Raw genomic sequence first — 19,544 nt, forward strand, 5'->3', positions numbered from 1 at the left:
GAAAGTATCAAAGCCTCAGTTCACAGAGAAATGCACACAGCCTGTATTCAGAAACTGAGCCTTAAAACCAGCCGTCAGGACTTCTGGAACTTTGTGATGTCACAACAAAGCAGTCACCAAGCCCCGCCCACCTGGATCCACCATCCAAACCTTGCAGGATTTGGTTTCTCTGAGTGTTTTTACCTGAAATCTGCTATATTTTTAATGGATCACTGAGATAATCAGTCAGCCAATCAGAAGAGAGGCTCAGAGCCTCCTCTCTTCTGATTGGCTCACTGACCTGTTGTTACTAGAGCTCCAGAGAGAAGCCTGAGAGAGGAGATGTAAAACTACACTGAGAAGGTTCTTATATCTTCTGATGGATCAACACTTCAAATAAAACACAGAAGAAGAAGAAACATGGAGCATTAATGAAGAAGGAAATGCATTGAAGACGTTTTAGAGACAGAACTGATCGTTAGCTGCAGACCTGGTTCCTGTTGAGGGTAGGAGAAGTTATTTTCTGTGTCTCTGTGATTGTCACATAGTGATGTGGTTTCCTCCATCTTTGTATGAGCGGAGATCATCTTCACTCTGTGCCTCGTGTGGATCGGTTGATGGACTCCAGTCCTCCCTGACCCTGAACAGGACGAACTGGATCCTCGTTAGATGTTTGTGAAAATGCAGAGTTCTGTCCAGAGAACCCGAGGAACTTTAGCTGAAGACAGAACGTCTTCACGAAGACACTCACTGAGGGACAGAGCGTGGTGTGGAGGAGGGCCATGCCCAGACCGGTTCCTCCTGGTCCACAGTCAGTTTAATGAGAGAGAGGAAGGAAGTTGGAGCGCTGACACTTTTCTCCAGGAGCTTCCTGCAGGAACTTTGAGATCTGACCACAGAAGGGGGGGGGCGTTAGAGGACGGACCCTTCCTGTGCAGCTGACAGAGGCTCTGAGATCATTTCCTGTAGAAAAACCCCCTGACACCCGCCCATCCCGACTCCACCCAGCTGAGAGGAAACAGGGAGAAAGTAGAGACTGTGGTGTGATGTGGTGTGTAAAGGAGCAGACCACCAAAATAAAAGCTCCTTACTTCAGAGTCAGTTTAAATGAACTTTTACTCCTGCTTATAATATATGTATTTATAAAGACGTCTGTCATCAGCAGCTAATTAATGTTAATTCACTGAGGTGAAACTACAAAATAAAAGTCTGAGCTGTCGCCTGCTGACATGAAGAAACGCGATTCGTTTTCATGGTTGAAATTATCAGACGTTCAGATGTTTACCAGCTAGTCAGAGCTAGCTGTAAGTTTAGCTATTGCTACATAGCTAATTTTAGCATTAGCAGCTGTTCACTGCCCAGGCTAGAAGAAACTTCATCTCGTCACTCACCAACATCTGTCTCCAGAGGTGGAAACAAACACCAATGTTGACTCTTGTCTCTGTCACTTCTCTTCTTCAACTGAAGTTAGCATGCTAACCAGCTAGCTCCGGCCTGGCTCCTCAGTGTAGCCTCCAGTCTGTCCTGAAGATGCAGCTGCTCAGAGGACGTGTTATAACCACAAACTGTAAATAAAGATGGATGTTGCCTCTGTGACATCACCCACAGGTTTCTGAAGCTCAGAGTCTGTTGGCGCCATCTTGCCCTGATTCCGTTGAACTAACGGCTAATCCAGAAATGGTCAAAGAGGAGGGGCATGTGTCGAGCCGAGACTTTGGTGCATGTCGGCTTGTGGCGAGTATACGCTCGCCCACCTGTCAGTCAAAGAGGCCAAGCCCTCAATCCTCCATAACTTTCAGGTAATTAGCTTTACAGACCAAAACAGTTTTTGTACCAGGCTGTAAACGTGTTTATTTCTGCTGTAAAGTTGGACATTTTAACATGGGAGTCTATGAGGACTGACTCACTGTTGGAGCCAGACTCTAGTGGTTGTTGGAGGAACTGCAGCTTCATGTTTCAGTCTGGAGGTTGATGCTTGATTAAAACCTCTTGTATTATAAAGACAAAGATGGCCGAAGCTCCTTTAAAGTTTGAAGGTTAATTTCTCAATTATTTGATTTGATTATAAAAGTTCAACCAGCAGTCGTCATGTGACTCTAACGACTCTGACGTCGGACAGATGGACATGAAAATCAGGTCGACATCAAAACTCAACGTTGACTGATTGACATGATGATGTTTGGCAGATGTTTGGCAGATGTTTCGTTTTGCTCACGAAGAGAACGTCAGTGTTGATTTGTCAGGTTGATGTTGAACTTTAGTTACTGAACAACAGCAGAAGAAGAAGAAACAGGAAACGGGACGTTTAGAATTCTCTGTGAGAATCATCCAGACGTTCGTCATCTCTAACGCTGTCTCTGTTCCCGCCCTCTTCCTTTTCCTCTTCCTCCTCCTCCCCCTCCTCTTTCTTCCTCCTCTTCTTGTGGTCGGCAGCTCTGAGCCTCGCCCAGAGTTTCTGCAGCTGTGACATCATCTGGAGAGCGGGCGAGAGACATGACCTCACCACAGAGAGAGAGAGTTTAGGGGAGAGAGGGGAACAACATGTTGAAGGGGAGGAGGGTGTGAACAGATGGTGAGAGTGGGCGAGAGAGGCAGCAGAGAACAGTGAGAGGGAAAGAGAGAGACCTGATGAGTGAACAGAGAAGAAATGTTGAAGTGAAGCTGAACATGGAAACATGAGATCAGCTGTTCAGTCGACTTTGTTTGGAAGCTCCTGATTGGTCGGTCAGACTCAGAGCTGTCAGCTGTTTGACTGGAGGGTTGGTAGTTTGAGTCCCTGACACTCGTGACGGCAGTTAAAACATTCATGCTTCGTCTTCATCTTTGAATGTGAGTTTACTGAAGTTCTTATTCTCACAGCTGATCTCAGGTCAGTCCTGTTATCACACACCTGAGGTGAAGGTGGAGGCGGAGTCTGACAACCTCGGACTGAAACTAAAACCTGCTCGAACTATAGAAAGTGTAAAGTTGTAGTTGAGCTGATGGGTTTGATTTACTTATTGTTTTGACCAGAACTTTCAGGCACGTCTTATGGCCTTCCTCAGCAGGCGTGACGAGGTTCAGTTGTTATCAGGCGGCTCGTCCTCCATGTTAAAGTCTTGTGATAACAACCAGTCGATCTCCATGACAACAGAGTGAGGTCATCAGCTGGAGAAGACCACAAGATAAGGCTGAAAGCTCTGACCAACAAAGTACGATGTTAATGTAACACATTTCCAACATGACCCTAAAGGGGGCGTGTCATGTCTGTGTGCTGGTCTCTGATTGGACGGATCAGACCTTCATGTTGCAAACTTCAATTTGACCTGGTTTCCTCTGTGCTGTGAGAGTCAGACCCCCCCCCCCTTGACTCAGCCAGAACCCCCCCCATCCTGCTGCACAATGGTCTGACCCCACCACAGTCCAGAGGCCAGAGCGGGTGGAGAAAACAAACACGCCTCAGAGGGGAATTCTGCTGGTTTTAAAGGAAAACTCCACCAGAACGTTTCTGTTGAATCTCAGTCAGAAGCCCCGAGTTCAGATCAGTCAGTCATCACCGTGGAAACAGTCAGACAAACATGTCTCCGGGGCAAGAGTCAGCAGGGCCAGGGTTTCATATTTATTTAAACATGTGACTTTGAGAAACATTTTTCATGAGACTAGAATAAAAACTAAAGTTGTCATCGTGAGAGAGGAGGTGTATCTCAGAACTCCAGCTGGACTCGAACGGCATCGTCACCCTCTGGTCCACAGGGACGCTGCGGTTCACTGTGATAGATCACACAACCAGTCGTTTACATGATCAGAAACCAAGTCTCTAAACCTCAGCAGCAGAGAGGTGAAGTGTCACACGCTTCAGTTTCAGACTGAGCCAAATGCTTTCAGCTGATGACTCATTGAACTGGTCCAGACCCAGTTCACCTGGATCCTGGAGCAGCTCAGCAGCTGTGGACCAGAGACTGGATCGGTTCTGGATGGAGATGTCTGCTGGGATATTTACTGGATTTAGTTTAACACACACAAACACACACACACTCACACACACACACACACACACACACACACACACACACACACACACCTTCCCTTCCTGTGGAGCTGAGAGGAGAAAGCGAGGAGGTGTCGGACAGGAAGTGTCTCCTCTTCAAAGAGCAGCTGCATTAAGAGGCAGGAAAACACACTGATTGGTTAACGGATGTACTCAGACCCGCCCACATCCTAAAGCACCAGGAGAAAAACTCAAAGCAGGAAACATGGAAATACACACATCTAGTTTTCCTTTATAGTTATTAACAGGGATGTGGAGGAAACAAATTCAATTTCAGACTAAAAACAAAACATCGAATCAAAACAATTTACATCCTCGTCTCTGATTAATCAAGTTGTCCTTGTTCTTTGCTCGTCTCTGTTGGATCAGCTGAGTGAATACAGGAAGTTTCCCCCTGTCTGTTTCAGGACGGACACCCTGACCGGCTGCAGTGTGGACTGGAGGTGGGAGGACGACTCTTCCTGCTGGACCTGGAGAAGAACCAGTGAGTTTGATTTACAGTGTGACATTAAACACAACACGGTCATCCTGACAAGTTAAGACCATCATCCCGCCTCGATTCCTCCTGTCAGTTAATTAATAACTAATCAAAAACATGAACCACATGGAGTCTGACCTCATCTCTCTCTCTGCAGCGACCTGCTGCCCAAACCCCCCAACGTCTTCTACTACCTGCCCAACGGCACCGGGGTGTCTGTGAAAGCCCACCCTGTGGTGAGTCGGTGAACACAGTCTGTCTGTCCTCTGTCTGTCTGTGTTGTGTTTTCCAGCTGTGACAGATGTTGCTGTGTCGTCCTCAGACTCACTGTTATTACCACGGCAGCGTCAGAGGGTTCCCTCAGTCCAGAGTGGCTCTGAGCACCTGCTCCGGACTCCGGTCAGTAACTCCTCTTGTCTCGTGGACACACACATGTTGTATGTGATGTCATGTGATGTAATGTCATCGCATGTTTCTGGATCCAGTTAGAAGATCAATGAATCTTTTTTAATTGGTTACTCCATTTCATCCCGTTATTCAGGTCCAGGTCACATGAATGAAACGATCGCATCATTATGAGTTATTGGGAAATACTGAATATGTTTTATTATGTCTATGTTTTACTTTTCCAAAACAAGAGAAGTATTCAAAAGAACATTTTTTAATGTCAACACGTCGTTGTATTGATCCATATTTACAGAACCTGATGACTCTGAATCAACCTGCTGAAGCTTCGACTGATTTGTAGAATCTGCAGAATAAAGCCAGAAGAATATGGACGTAAAAACACTGTTTACTCAACTAAAGGAGCCAGTGTCGTTTTCCTATTTCTGATGAGAAATAATCCTAGGTCATATTGTGCCTTCTGGTATTCCATATTTTCACGACTGTTTATTTTAATTTGATCAGTCAATCACTACAAAATTAATCTGCACACACATCATTTCACTCATTTATTCAAGTTTCAGCTTCTTCATGTTGTGATTTAATGTGAGTGAACTGAGTCTCAGTCCAACAACACGAGACGTGTAGAGACACGTGTCGTTACTCCCTCTGTCGTAGAGCAGGTGACAGACTTTAGTTCTTTATAACTGAAGTTATCACAGATGTCAAAGTTAAACATTCACAATACTGTGATTGATTGATTGTTTACTGGGTTAAAACATATAAAGACTCTGCCACTTTAATGTCAGCGTCTCAGTCCAAGAGAAGTTCAGATCAGGACGCCGTCGTCATGTTTAGTCTGTTTCCAAAAGCTCGTTCTGAGAGACAGAAACAGAGTCCAGCTGAGTCCAGAACACATGGACTGACCCGTCGTAAAACTTCCCGCCTGCTCAGAGAAAAACATCTTCTCCAACAACAGTGAAAGAAAATAAAAACTAAATCTCTTTAAACCTAAAAACCTCCAATCCGGTTTGTCCAGAGTCCAGGATTTACTCTGTGTCAGGCCTTTGTGTTTCTTGGCTGTTCTCAGCACAAAACGTGAGTCCCTCTGCAGGTTGATCCGGATCAATGCGAGTGACCTCTGACCTCTGCAGCACACAGGGTGGAGGCCGAAGGAGGATTAGTGGGTTTATTTATCGGCTCACGTGAAGTGACCAGGTCCAATTTGTGGTTTTCAGGGTCAGCGGGTCGACCCGGTTCCAGAGACCGGCTGAACACAGAGACCTCTGTCCCTGCAGATCAACACTGTTACAGCTTTAATGAAGGAGCAAACTGAGAACACAGCGCTCAGTATAAAGCAGTGAACAGATTAGAGGACTCATTCATAATCTGATATTAATGACTGATGGTACTGAACTGTCTGTGGATCTTTAGCCTGTTTTAGTTCCTGCTTTTGGTTTTACCGCAGATTTACTGTCTGACTTTAAGACGAGCCTGAGGAAGAAAATGTCAGTGGTTGACTCAGTGTTGAGCTGCAAAAACAGGAAGTTCTGTCTTTATCTCTAGATGAAAAACATTGTGAGACGTCACTTCAATCAAAACCCAGAAAGTAAAAAAAAACAAACATTAAAAAACAGAGTACAGATCATGTACGACTTACACCAACTTCATTTCAGTTGTTAAAAATTAAAACATCTACGTGTAAAAATCTAGAACATCTGAATCTGTAAATATCGTTGACTTCTAAAGTTCCAACATCTGGACACCAGATGTTTCCCACTTCAGTGTAAAGTCAGTTCTCAGAGTTTGTTTCTTCAAGTTTCCACATCACACTGTGTCAGTTACATACTGGACCCTGATTGGCTCCAGTCTAGCTGTGATGTCATAACTCCTGCAGGTTTAACACCTGAGTTGAGAACAAAGAATCTTTCCTCCTTAAGATAAGAGATAAGATAAATTTAAGATAAGAGATAAGATAAGTTGAGATAAAATAAGAGATAAGATAAATTTTGATGAAATAAGAGATAAGTTAACATAAGAGATAAGATGAGATGAGATAAGTTGAGATAAGATCAAATGACATGAACTTTTACTGATCCCTTGTAGAGGAAATTCAGAGTGAAACATCAACACAAGGGAAAATGTAATAAAGAAATAAAATAAGAATAGAAACAGAATCTGGAATAAATAAGATCAATTAGAAGTACTATATACAATAACATATATAAACGCACTGTAGGCTTTTCTGTAGATGTGCAAATATAAAAATAAATATAAAGAGTTTAGTGGTAGCTGCAGTTTGTTCGAGGTCTATTGTAATATAAAGCTGATTAGACCAAACTGATCACATGTTGGTTTTGATGCTTGATGTCACGTGTCGTATGTTGATGTTTTTTATCTGAGATCTGTGAAGAGGAGAATCAGCTTCTTCATCTCAACATGAGAAAAACCGAACTTTAAATTAAAGATTTCTCAGCTGACTGTGTTTCCTCCTGCAGAGGCGTCATCGCCATCAACTCCACGCTGAGCTTCGAGCTGCAGCCGCAGGACAACGGCCTCCGTCACCCGCACCTCCACCAGGGGGAGGAGGAGGAGGGGGGAGGAGGGGAGAGCGGAGGAGATGGCAGTGGTGGAAGCGGAGGAGGAGGAGGAGGTGATGAAGAGGAAGTCCACCTGCTGTTCTCCACCAGTCCTCTGGAGGGCGACAGAGCTGGAGGTTGCGGGGTTTCCCACACCGCTGTCCCGCCCATCCACAGCTCCACACACACACACAGGGTGAGAGACCCCCCCCCCTTTAGAAAACACAAAGTCTAAGCTACAAGAAGCTCAGCTTTCTGACGACTTTCTTCTCCATAGCAACAAGAGCTGAGGCTCATGGGTATTGTAGTATTTAGAGCAGGTGCTCAGAACATAAACCTGCAGTCTGATCAAGGAGAGTCCAGACCTTCAGTCAGCACCTCCTCACACTTTACTCCCGCCTGTCAAACGTCCACTGAGCTGTTAGCGCAGTGACGGTGTTAGCAGTTAGCAGTAGCTGCAGTGAGGATACATGTGGCTCTGCTGATTATCCTGTTTGACTTCTGTCGTCCGTTTGCTTTGTCTGCAGAGGAAGAGAGACATCCTGTCTGAGACCAAGTACATCGAGCTGGTGCTGGTGGTCGACCACCAGGAGGTCAGTGTGTGTGTGTGTGTGTGTGTGTGTGTGATCAGATGTTTGTTCTGACCTTTTATTTAAACTCGTGGAAATCACAGTGTGTATAAGAAACATGGCTGCAGGGTTTCCTCTGGTTAGTGGAGCTGATAAGTAACTGATCTGATCAGCTGATCAATCGCTGTCACCTGCTGAGCTGAATCTCACAGACCCGACACATGTCATCACTGGAATCTGCTTCAAACTGGAGCTGAAACTATTAGTTGATTAATTGATGAGTCGATCAAAAGAACAATAATCAGCTATCTATAGTTTTGAAAATCGACCAATCATTAATGTCCATATTGAGGTGAAAATGTCAAACACTGATTTTTCCAGCTTCTGTAGTTTCTAAACCAGTGGTTCCCAACCTGTGGCCTGGGGCCCACTGGTGGGCCACGAAGGTATTGCAAGTGGGCCGATGAATCTTTTGAAAAATAGTACAATTTTGGTGAAAATATGTATGATATAAAAAAATATATGTATATAAATTATGTTTTTAAATGTTTAAACAAATTAAAACTGGACATAAAAAAGGATAAAAGGTCTTTTCAAGAGACACTTAGCAAATATCACAGATTATAAATCAAGTTGTGTAAAAAATAAAATAGAATTACCCTTGAAACAAAATATATTTTCATGCTAAAAAAAAAAGTTTAAAAAAGTTTTCATCATTAGAATAAAAAGTTCAGAGTTATTAGTTGGCCTCCGTATTGTTACAGTCGGACGTGGTCCAAACATTTCTGAGATTTTTAAGTGGGTCAAGAATTGAAAAAGGAACCTCTGGTGTAAACGTCACATCTGCTCCTCACAGTTCCTGAATTACCAGAAGAACAACAAGACCATCATGTACCGGATGCTGGACGTGGCCAACCAGGTGGACTGGGTGAGACCTGTGACCTGTGACCTCTGACCTGCCTGTATATCTGCTGTAAGGACAGATCCGAGCGTCCTTCTTCTGTATCTTCTAGTTCTACCGCCCTCTGAACGTGCGGGTGGCGCTGACCGGTCTGGAGATCTGGAGCGACCGAGACAAGATCCGGGTGGAGAAGAGTCCGACGGACACTCTCAACAACTTCCTGGAGTGGAGAACCAGAGAGCTGCTGCCGCGCCTTCGCCATGACAACGCCCAGCTCGTCATGTAGGGCGGGAACATTTACCAGAATAAAAGTCTCGGACCGATCGATGACTGCTCGTGATGATCACAGTGGTTTTATTTCACAGGGGCGGGTCGTTTGACGGCACAACGGTGGGGATGGCGTCTCAGTCGTCCATGTGCTCCAGAGATAGGTCAGGAGGAGTCAACGTGGTGAGTATCACCAGCTGAGACATCACCTGTGATGTCGTGGGTTTGAGTAGAACAGGTGATGTGATCCTGCACCATCTAAGAGCTTTATGAAGGGAACTGAGGTTCTTGAGTCTCAGAGTCTTTCAGATGAGAACCTTGAAGTTGATGATGTAGAAAACCTGTCTCTCTCTCCAGGATCACCTGGTCAGCGTTCTGGGCGTGGCCTCCACTGTTGCTCACGAGCTCGGTCACAATCTGGGGATGAGCCACGACACCGCCGAGCGCCGCTGCGCCTGTCAGAACGAACCGCGGCTCGGAGGATGCATCATGGAGCCGTCAACTGGGTCAGTACTGAGTCTTTATCCTGGAACAATATCAGATCATTTCAGCCAGGTCAATATTTGACCCGGGTCAGAACCAGAATCTAAACACAAGGCATTACTAAAGCTTTTGTCAGTAAAGTCTTTACCATGGCAGGTAGAACATTCCCTCAGGTCATCAGAACCTTTTCAAAGATCAGAACCCTTCACTCACTCAGTAGAACATTTCACATGGTCAGCAGAACCTTTACTGGGTCAGTCGTCCATGAAGAATGTTCTCTGAAGTCATCAGAACTTTGTCCCAAAACAAACTTTCATTGGGTCAGTAGAACTTTACACAGACTTGCATTAGTGTTTCTGACCCCGCCCTTCAAACTTTACATCAGTGTTTCTGACCCCGCCCACAGACTGACCCCGCCCCTGTTTACAGGTAAAGGTGAACAGTTTATGATCCAGGTCTCTTCAGACCAGAGGGGTTTTTGTTTACCTGCTCTCTTCATACATCGGTGGCTCCGCCCCTCAGGTTCATGCCGGGTCAGCAGTTCAGCAGCTGCAGCGCCGCAGACCTGTCCGTCAGCCTGCTGCACGGAGGCGGGATGTGTCTGTTCAACGTGCCGCAGCCGGACCACCTGCTGGGGGGGCCGCGCTGTGGGAACCTGTACGTGGAGAAAGGAGAGGAGTGTGACTGTGGCCTGCTGGAGGTGCTCACCTGTCTGCCTGCTCACCTGTCTGCCTGTCTCACTAACTGTGTCGGAGACTTTAGTGTTGTTCTTCCTGTTCATGTGTCTCTCTGCTCTGATTGGTCAGGAGTGTGATGACCCGTGCTGTAACGCCTCCACCTGTCGGCTGGTTCCTGGAGCTCAGTGTTCATCTGATGGAATCTGCTGCCAGGACTGTAAAGTAAGACTGAAGCTGCTCCGACTTCCTCTTCCTCTTCCTCTTCCTCTCCATCACTATTTCAAACTGAGCCTCCTTCCTCACCTCCTTCCCCCCTCCCTCCTCAGTTGCGGGCAGCGGGCTCAGTGTGTCGGGAGCCGCTCGGGGAATGTGACCTCGCAGAGTTCTGCACCGGCTCCTCCCCCCACTGCCCCCCCAACGTCTTCCTGCAGAACGGAGAGCCCTGCGAGGACGGCGCCTCCTACTGCTACGGAGGAGTCTGCGCCAGCATGCACACCCAGTGCCAGATGCTGTGGGGCCCCAGTAAGACACCATCAGTTGAACTGAATTGAACTTAAACCAGTTTATACTGAATCCAAACCAGTTTATACTGAATCCAAACCAGTCTAAACCAGTTCATCCTGAGGCACAGCTGGTATTCAACCAGCTGATAAACCTCTCTGACCTCTCCCTCTCTCTCTCTGAACAGAAATAACATACATGTTGATTTGTACATAGAGTTGAAGTGAGATCCAATAACATGGTCACTAGAGGCAGATGTGGAGACAGATGTTACTGCAGGTGTGATCAGGACCAGTATGACATCATTTAACATCTGATGGTTTTTCTTACGTTTAGATTAAACAGTTAATCTCAAATTAAATTTTATTCAACAGAGAAATTAGTCGTTAGGAGCATAACTAGTCTGAACCAGTTTATACTGAAGAAAACCCTTTTAAACTGGTCCAGGACCAGTTGTAGCCTAAGCCTGTTTATACTGGGCCACAACTGGGTTACACTGATCTTAGACCAGTTCATCCTGAGGTTAAACCAGTTCATACTGACCCTAGATCTCTCTATCTCTCCTTCTCTCTCTCTCTCTCTCCCTCTGTCTCTCTCTCTCTCCCTCTCTCTGTCTCAGACGCCACCTCTGCTCCAGCTGTTTGTTTCTCATCAGTCAACAAACAGGGAAACAAATATGGAAACTGTGGTCAGCTGACCAACGGCTCCTACATCCCCTGTGGACACTCGTGAGTACACACACCGTACACACAGTACACACACAGTACACACACAGTACACACAGTACACACAGTACACAGACAGAGTACTAGAGCCCGTCCTGTAGAAGCGTGCTCCATGTCTTCCTCTGTGTTTTGCTGCAGGGACGTTTACTGTGGCAGGGTCCAGTGTCAGGGGGGGAGGGAGCGCCCCCTGCTGGGCACCAACGCAGAGATCCTCACCACCACGGTGCACTTCAACCACAGCGACCTGGTCTGCAGAGGAACCTTCTTCCACCTGGGAGACGATGTGTCCGACCCCGCCGCCGTGGCCCAGGGCACCGCCTGCGGCCCCGGAAAGGTCAGACAGCGCCCCCCCTGCGGGCCTGGGGGGGGACTCAGGGTTCAGAATGGAACAAGACACGAGTAGCATCTGAAAAAACTAATATATGAATGAGAAAATTAAAAACACTGAAGCAGAATATTTCAAAAAGATTCAAAGGTTTTATTTGTCAGACAGAAAGAGACTGGGTTCCTGTGATGCTGAAACACACAAGAGTAAAGATTTAATAAGTTCTATTACAGTTGTACTTCACTGATTGGATAATAATAATAATAATAATATAATAATAATAATAATAATAACAATAATAATACCTGTTGGAGGTGATAGCGTCTGGATGCTGCTCTCTGTCTGAGTGTGTTCAGGGGTCGGACTGTTCTGTGTCCTTCATGTCACCTGTTGTCTTGTTGTTGCAGGCCTGTTTGAACCGGAGGTGTCAGGACGCGTCGGTGTTCGGCGTGGACGAGTGTCGCGGGAAGTGTAACGGTCACGGGGTGAGTGACAGAAACTCATCAGGTTAAACAGTTCAGTCAGAAACAGGCGTCACATGATCTGATCACAGGTCACTAAAGTTCAGTTTGACTGTTATCAAAGTCGACTGTTGGAAACGTTTTCTACTCAACTACACAACTACACAACTACACAACTACACAGCTACACAACTACACAACAGTCTTCACCCATGGCGTTGTCGGTGCTTCGCCGCCTGAAGTCACATGATCCTCCTCTGTGGTTTTTGTGTCTTTTCTTCTGTAGCATCAGAAACCTGATGTTCATGTGATGTGATGGTCCAGATTGAGCTCAGGTCAGGATCAGTGTGCTGAACTCTGATGACCTGCGTTGACCCTTTCTAACAGGATTAATCCCAGTCTCCATGTTGGACTATAATCTGTGTGTGTGTGTGTGTGTGTGTGTGTGTGTGTGTGTGTGTGTGTGTGTGTGTGTGTGTGTGTGTGTTTCAGGTGTGTAACAGTAACAAGAACTGTCACTGTGACGTGGGCTGGGCTCCACCTGACTGCAGGTACTCAGGTCACGGAGGCAGCGTGGACAGTGGACCGGCCCGATCTGCTCGAGGTGACGACCCTGAACTCTGACTGACGTCTGTCTGATGTCTGACTGTGGTTAACACTGTCCCTGTGTGTGTGTGTGTGTGTGTGTGTGTGTGTGTGTGTGTTCAGAGTCTGACCCCGTCCGAGTCGCCATGCTTGTCATCTTCCTCTTCATCCTGCCCGTGGTCCTCCTCTTCCTCGCTCTTCGCTTCCCTCGTTTCCGGCGGAGTCTCCTCTGTCTGGGACCGAACAGCCCGTTTCACAAAGCTCGACAACACAACCGGTAACACACAGTGTGTGTGTGTGTGTGTGTGTGTGTGTGTGTGTGTGTAGATAAACAGATAGATACTTTATTTATCCTCTAGGGGAAATTCATGTGTCCAGTGGCTCATTAGTAATAATAATAATAATAATATTTATATTAGTCCAGTTAATTATACATGTAATAATTAGTATGAGCAGTATATAATCATATACATGGTTATTATACAGTATATATTAGTCATAAGCAGATCTTTGTCTGTAGGTTTCATCAATTTTACAGTTGATACGTTTATAACAATAAAATCTGTCAATATGAAGAAACAGTATTTAAAAGTTATTTATAAAAAATAAGTTATCCTCATAAGATTTAGATTTTCTTATTGAAATATTATGTAGTAACATAAATAAGTAATATAGAGTTTTATTTCTGTGATTAAAACTTTTTCATCATAAAATAATTGAAAATAAAAAGTTTTTATGTAAATTATTTTCAAAATTTTTATAAATTTGATATGATTTTTTTTTTTTTTTTTTTTACCTCTGACAGTGGCTTTAATACTGGTCTTATATATGTGTTAATAGTCAGTTAATAAATGTTTTTATCTTACAACTGTAAAGTTTAGTAAAAGTATATATTTGTTGACCGACACATAAATACAATTAAATTAAATTAAAATGTCTCACTGTGTCAGAAAAAGCTAATTCAGAGAAGATAAACTTATCTGAGTCTGACGTGTTTTCTTACCCATAATGCAGTGTGACTCACTCTGACATATTGGGTTTGGAGTTTGACCCCGCCCACGTCTCCAGGTACTGTCAGACCTGCTGGGTCCACCTGTAGTGTGTCCCTGTAGTCGGACTCCTCTCAGACTTAAAGCTGCACTGATCCAGATCTCAGAGTGTTTCCTCCTGGTGTCATTCTGTGTCAATCCGTCAGAGAGGATTCTGGGTAATGAAGGTGCAGCTTTAAGTGTAGTTTCTCCGCAGCCTGTTCAAGGTGGGAAAGTTGTGTCGTTGTTCCACCTTCATGTCGACAGAGGAGGTCGACACAGAGCTGCTGTCGCTCACGCCTCCGATCCCTGAACGTGTCATATGAAATCACACGTTGGGCCGGCGTCACACCGACTCTTTGGTTTAGTGTGAAAAAGCAAAAGCAGCGAAACGAGGCGTCTTCTTAACGAGAGCGAAGCAGGATCTGTGTGTTGAGGAGCTTGTGTTTGGATACGACGGTTTAGTTTGTGTTTGTTCGTTTCTGTGATGTCGTTTATTAGTCACAGTGTGGTTCAACGCTCAGGGAGTCAACACTGTGAAAAACTGACCCTGAGCCTGACCCTGAACGTCTCTGCCACAGATACAGAAGCTGTTTGTAGATGTAACGAGTGTTTGTTTCGTCAGAACTCCGGCGATGGAGCGAGTCGACGGCAGGAACGGCGAGCAGGTCCGACCGCTGAGGTACCACCTGAACCCACCGACTGACATCCCACTGACCCCGCCCCACAAAGAGGTAACCATAGCAACCTCACCAACTCTGACAAAGAAAACAAACATTTTAGAAAATAAAATAAAAGTATTTTTTGATCAGGTTTGTTTGTACTTTTAAAATCCACAGAACTTCTCTGAATTAAGAAGAGAAATTAATTAATCGACCATCAACCACATTAACGATCAATAGTTGCTTCATTGATGAAACACAGTGGTGGAGTTTCCTGGATCATAGATTATGATCATGGAGCTTCTGTCTGTTTAACCACTGAAGGAGGTGCGTTTGTTTTATCATTTGATGGGTGGACATGTTTAACTCCACCTCATTAAACAGTAAGAGGCACCAACCAGTGGTTGATCCAGGTACTAGAGAAAACTACACAACGTCTTCTCACAGTCTCACCGAACCTTCCTCGTCCTCTGCTGTTTTATTTGTAATCAATTAAATTATTAAGAATCAGTCACAATCGCTGTTCGATTAATCACTGACATCGTCAGTGAACTCGTGACAGCATAGTCTTCACGTGTCACTGTGTGTTTCCATAAAACAGTGTGTGAAGAAGAAAATAGTTCAAAGTTCAATCCTGCCCACTGTCTCACCTCCACACAGCCGACCAATCAGTGAGTGAGCAGGGTGTGATGTCATCGTTCTCCTCATTAATACATCTCATTCTCCAAAACTGCAGCTTTGTGTTCTTTTCAGTCATAACTGCAGAGTACATGTGATTGGCTGTTTGGTAGTGAAATGCACCATGGGAGTTGTAGTTGGCTTCTTGTACCTTTGACCTTTCATCAGTGAACCAGATGTTTTCTAACACAGCTGTTCATTTGATGCAGATACACTGACTTACTCTTGGTGACACTATATTTGTTGCATGCGTCATAAAGCATGATGGGAACTGTAGTGCCAGAGCTCAGAGGAGAGGAAGATATCCCAAACAGAAAGAAGAAGAAAGGACAACAGTTCACATCAGTTCATATGAATGTCAGAATATATTGATCTCCTGATGTGATACAAGATACAAACGGCTTCTTTAGATAATCAGCTGATCACTGTTCACATGCTGTTGAGATGTAAATATCAGCTGAGCTGTGTTGACATGTCTGTCGGTTTGTTTTGACCTGAGAGATCTCTACTGTTGAATTATGACTCAGAGTCAGATGTTCTTCTTCTTCACAATCATTCACATGTGAAGTGATGAATGTTGGTGTTTCTTTTATTTTAACTCACTAAGTAGAAACAGGAATAAATAAAAACACAAATAACACTCAGTATTAATACAGCAAAAACTGACTTAAACCAACAGCCACAAAAACAAAGATGGTGATCTCAGTAAAACCTGAGCTGACGGTGAAATGAAGGATTTTATTTTGATGATTCACATTTAAAACACTGACGCTTCGAGTCTCAGAGTTCATGAAACAGCCTCTGTCAACATCGTTTTGTTGTGAAAGGAAAAGCAGAAGGAAGTGACAGCACACCACAACTGCAGATGTTTTTTTTCTCTCTTTTCTTGCTGTTAGCTCACATTAACACATCTGACCTTTGACCTCTGGTAGATGCTCCTCCTGTGCATGTCTCAGCTGTCACTCTGTGCCTCTGCTTCCTGTTTTCTCTCCTATCAGGTTCATGACAGACCTGCTCCTCCCTCTAAGCCACTCCCCCCTGACCCCGCCCTAAAATCCCAGTCGCAGGTAACTTCACCTGAACTCACCTGGACGAGTTCACGTGTGTAAATGTCTGAGTTCATGTTGCTGCAGCTGACTAACAGTTCATACACGTGTCAGTGTGTGAGTCTGTGTTGTTGTTGTTGTTGTTGTTTTTGTGGTCTGTGGTTGTTGTCGTCCTGGTTCAGTCGTGCATGATGTGTTTGAGTCTCAGTGTAAATAAGAGTTTTTTTCAGCTGTAGTTTGTCACAGGAAGAGTTCATCGTCCTCTTCTTATTCTCTTTGTCTCGACAGTGAGACGTTCAAGTCCTGTCAGACAGATGATTTACAGTCCAATAAAAACACAACATGTAGATCAGAGGAAGTAAATGAATATAAACAGAATAAAGAAATAGATTAAAATCAGAGTTGGGTTCATGATGTAAATGAACAGGCTGAAGAACAGACATGGTTTAAAGCTGTCAGTGATGGTTAGTGGTAAACTGCTCCAGCAACTGAAAATACTTTTTGATTTTAACTGTGTGTGTGTGTGTGAAATGGAGAGCAGTGATTGGTCTGCAGATCCGAGGGAGGTGACTTTCCTGCTTCCTGGTTCCACACTGAGCTTTAAATCTAATAAAAGAATCTTAAAAACAAGAATGAACTATACTGGAAACCAGTGAGGAGAGACCAGTACAGGGTCTGGTCTCCGTGACTGACTGACTGACTGACTCAGGTCCTGTTCACACCTGCATTAACATCTGTCTTCAGTGACCATTTGTAATCAGATCCCACTTCCTGCTTCCTATGCAGATGAACAGACCCAGGACACAATGACGTTCACACTGTGAACAGCATGTGGTCTCATGTGGTCTCATGTGGTCTCATGTGGTCTCATTTGGTCCAGACTCCAGACTGAATGTGCTCTGAGTGATCGGGTCTCAGAGGCGTCTCAGGTGTGTTCACACCTGAACGTAGAGCTGACCGCTGGTGATCGGATCAGGTCTGAACAGGTCTAGAGAGAGTCTGAACTGTCTCTGAACCAGAACCTGAACTGGACTCTGGACTGAGCTGTCAGCAGCCAATCAGGAAAGAGGATTTCATAACTGATCAATGAGCAGGAGGCTCACTTTTAATGTCTCTGAGCTCAGAGCTGCAGAAGAAGAAAACAGGATGTGAGCATCTCACAGGAAGTTGAACTCTTCCTGTAACTGGAGGAACGTTTGATCTTCACCTCGTTTCATCCTTTTAAACTCTTCTCACTTTTATTTCTGCTGCTTCAGTCTGATAAACTGCGACGGGCCCCCCCCACCAAGCCTCTGCCCCCTGACCCCCCCACCCCAACCGACCAGGTACAGTCACCGCTACCTGCAGTGTGTGGTCGCTGTGTGTCCTGTGTGTGTCTTCGCTCCATGAGTCACCACCACATTTGCATGTCATCTGTTTTTAATGAACATCAGTGATTCTCACGTCTTTTCCCTTTTATTACAAACGTTTATTAACTCGATCATCTGACCTTTGACCTCCTGGGTCAGAGGTTTATAAACCAGGCTCCTGGTATTCACCATAAAAACTGACTTTCATTGTTTGTTCTTTGTGATTTTATTTTGTTATTTATTTGATGGTTGCCATGGAGCTGAGAGCTCAGTCATAGCAGGGTTTTAGTCACGAGGTCACCCTCCTGCACAGAACATCTGGATGTTACTGTCAGCACAGAGAACATCTGGATGTTACTGTCAGCACAGAACATCTGGATATTACTGTCAGCACAAAGAACATCTGGATGTTGCTGTCAGCAAAGAACATCTGGATGTTGCTGTCAGCAAAGAACATATGGATGTTACTGTAAGCACACAGAACATCTGGATGTTGCTGTCAGCACAAAGAACATCTGGATGTTGCTCTCAGCAAAGAACATATGGATGTTACTGTAAGCACACAGAACATCTGGATGTTGCTGTCAGCACAAAGAACATCTGGATGTTGCTGTCAGCAAAGAACATCTGGATGTTACTGTAAGCACACAGAACATATGGATGTTACTGTCAGCACAGAGAACATCTGGATGTTGTAACCCATGTGACCTCAGAGGCGCCCTCCAAACTTCTTCTTCTCTCTTTCTTCTCTCTCCTCCTCCTCCTCACTAACCTTTCAGCAGCTGGTGAGTCGACCAGCTCCACCCAACAAGCCACTCCCCCCCGACCCCATCTCACCTGCACAGGTACACCACACCTGCCTGCCGGTAGCTCTTAGCATGTAGCTGGCATGTTGTTAGCATGTAGAGAGAACAGTGAGTGAACGAGCAGCAGAATAATTCTATCTGATATCAGTGATTTATTGGTGTGATTTGTTTTGATTGGTGAATTGAGATCAGATGAATCGATCACTGTGATTATTGGGATCTGCTGATCAAACTGTTTGAATTAGGAGTCAGTGAGATGTGGTGTGACTGAGGTGATTGGTTGGACATGGATGTTGGAGACAGATGGAAAGAATGCCTGACAGGCACGAGGCATTTAGGGACCTTTCTTAACGTCGTCACTTCCTGGTTCGTGTCAGAGTTTCGCCTGACACTGAGAAACACTGGCGGACATTTTTCTATCAGTGGAGAAAAGAATTTAAAAAAATTCTCTCTCTCCTTCTGTCATTATACTGTTACTCTGATTTAAACTCAACCAGCATCAGCCACAATCAACTTCCTGCAGATGTTTCACATTAAAAGTTCACTGGGAAAAGAAGCAGTCATGTCTTTTGAGTCGCTGAAAGGCTTTTAATTTGAAAGATGGAGGAAGCTGGAAACGTGTGCGTCACTGTTGTAATGAGAAGTTTGACGAGTGAAGATCAGCTGATGACAACAAATCATGAAACTGATCTGTGGTAAGTGAAACTGTCTCTTCTCTCTGCAGGTTCCTGTCCCACTCAAACCTCTGGTGCCCAAGAAGCCCCGCCCACTGGCGCCGCCGTCCAACCCCTACCTGCCCCCGCACCCCGGGTACCCCCCCAGCACCAAACCACCCCCGCATGGAGCCGTCGCACCTGCAGCTGCCCCCAACAGGTAAGACCAGTCCCAGACCAGTAGTTTTGAAATAAACAGATGATGTTGATAAACAGGAAGTCAGTGTAGCTGAGACCCCCCCCCCCCCCCCCCACGAACCCTGAGCTGACTGTGTGTTTGTGTCTCTGTAGACGACCTCCTGCTCCTCCTGCTCCTCCTGT

General features: G+C 45.1%; 1 protein-coding gene across 1 annotated transcript in view; it reads left to right on the forward strand.

The window, feature by feature from the left end:
• The window catches only part of adam15 (ADAM metallopeptidase domain 15), a 23,696-nt gene that overhangs the window by 3,386 nt on the left and 766 nt on the right, over positions 1-19,544 (forward strand). Inside the window, exons 3-25 of the mRNA XM_023396507.2 lie at positions 4,414-4,490; positions 4,642-4,720; positions 4,807-4,883; positions 7,367-7,643; positions 7,975-8,040; positions 8,873-8,944; positions 9,030-9,199; positions 9,283-9,367; positions 9,542-9,690; positions 10,190-10,367; positions 10,474-10,566; positions 10,671-10,866; positions 11,465-11,573; positions 11,709-11,904; positions 12,303-12,380; positions 12,849-12,960; positions 13,065-13,218; positions 14,595-14,703; positions 16,308-16,376; positions 17,612-17,680; positions 18,484-18,549; positions 19,235-19,383; positions 19,515-19,542. Of these exons, the coding sequence (XP_023252275.2) occupies positions 4,414-4,490; positions 4,642-4,720; positions 4,807-4,883; positions 7,367-7,643; positions 7,975-8,040; positions 8,873-8,944; positions 9,030-9,199; positions 9,283-9,367; positions 9,542-9,690; positions 10,190-10,367; positions 10,474-10,566; positions 10,671-10,866; positions 11,465-11,573; positions 11,709-11,904; positions 12,303-12,380; positions 12,849-12,960; positions 13,065-13,218; positions 14,595-14,703; positions 16,308-16,376; positions 17,612-17,680; positions 18,484-18,549; positions 19,235-19,383; positions 19,515-19,542 (2,658 nt within the window). The remainder of the gene's footprint in view (positions 1-4,413; positions 4,491-4,641; positions 4,721-4,806; positions 4,884-7,366; positions 7,644-7,974; positions 8,041-8,872; positions 8,945-9,029; positions 9,200-9,282; positions 9,368-9,541; positions 9,691-10,189; positions 10,368-10,473; positions 10,567-10,670; positions 10,867-11,464; positions 11,574-11,708; positions 11,905-12,302; positions 12,381-12,848; positions 12,961-13,064; positions 13,219-14,594; positions 14,704-16,307; positions 16,377-17,611; positions 17,681-18,483; positions 18,550-19,234; positions 19,384-19,514; positions 19,543-19,544) is intronic.

This window comes from Seriola lalandi, unplaced genomic scaffold (genome assembly GCF_002814215.2).
Source record: "Seriola lalandi dorsalis isolate HSWRI2012SDOR001 ecotype SW California unplaced genomic scaffold, Sedor1 jcf7180002054978, whole genome shotgun sequence".
In the NCBI taxonomy this organism is placed as follows: Eukaryota; Metazoa; Chordata; class Actinopteri; order Carangiformes; family Carangidae; genus Seriola; species Seriola lalandi.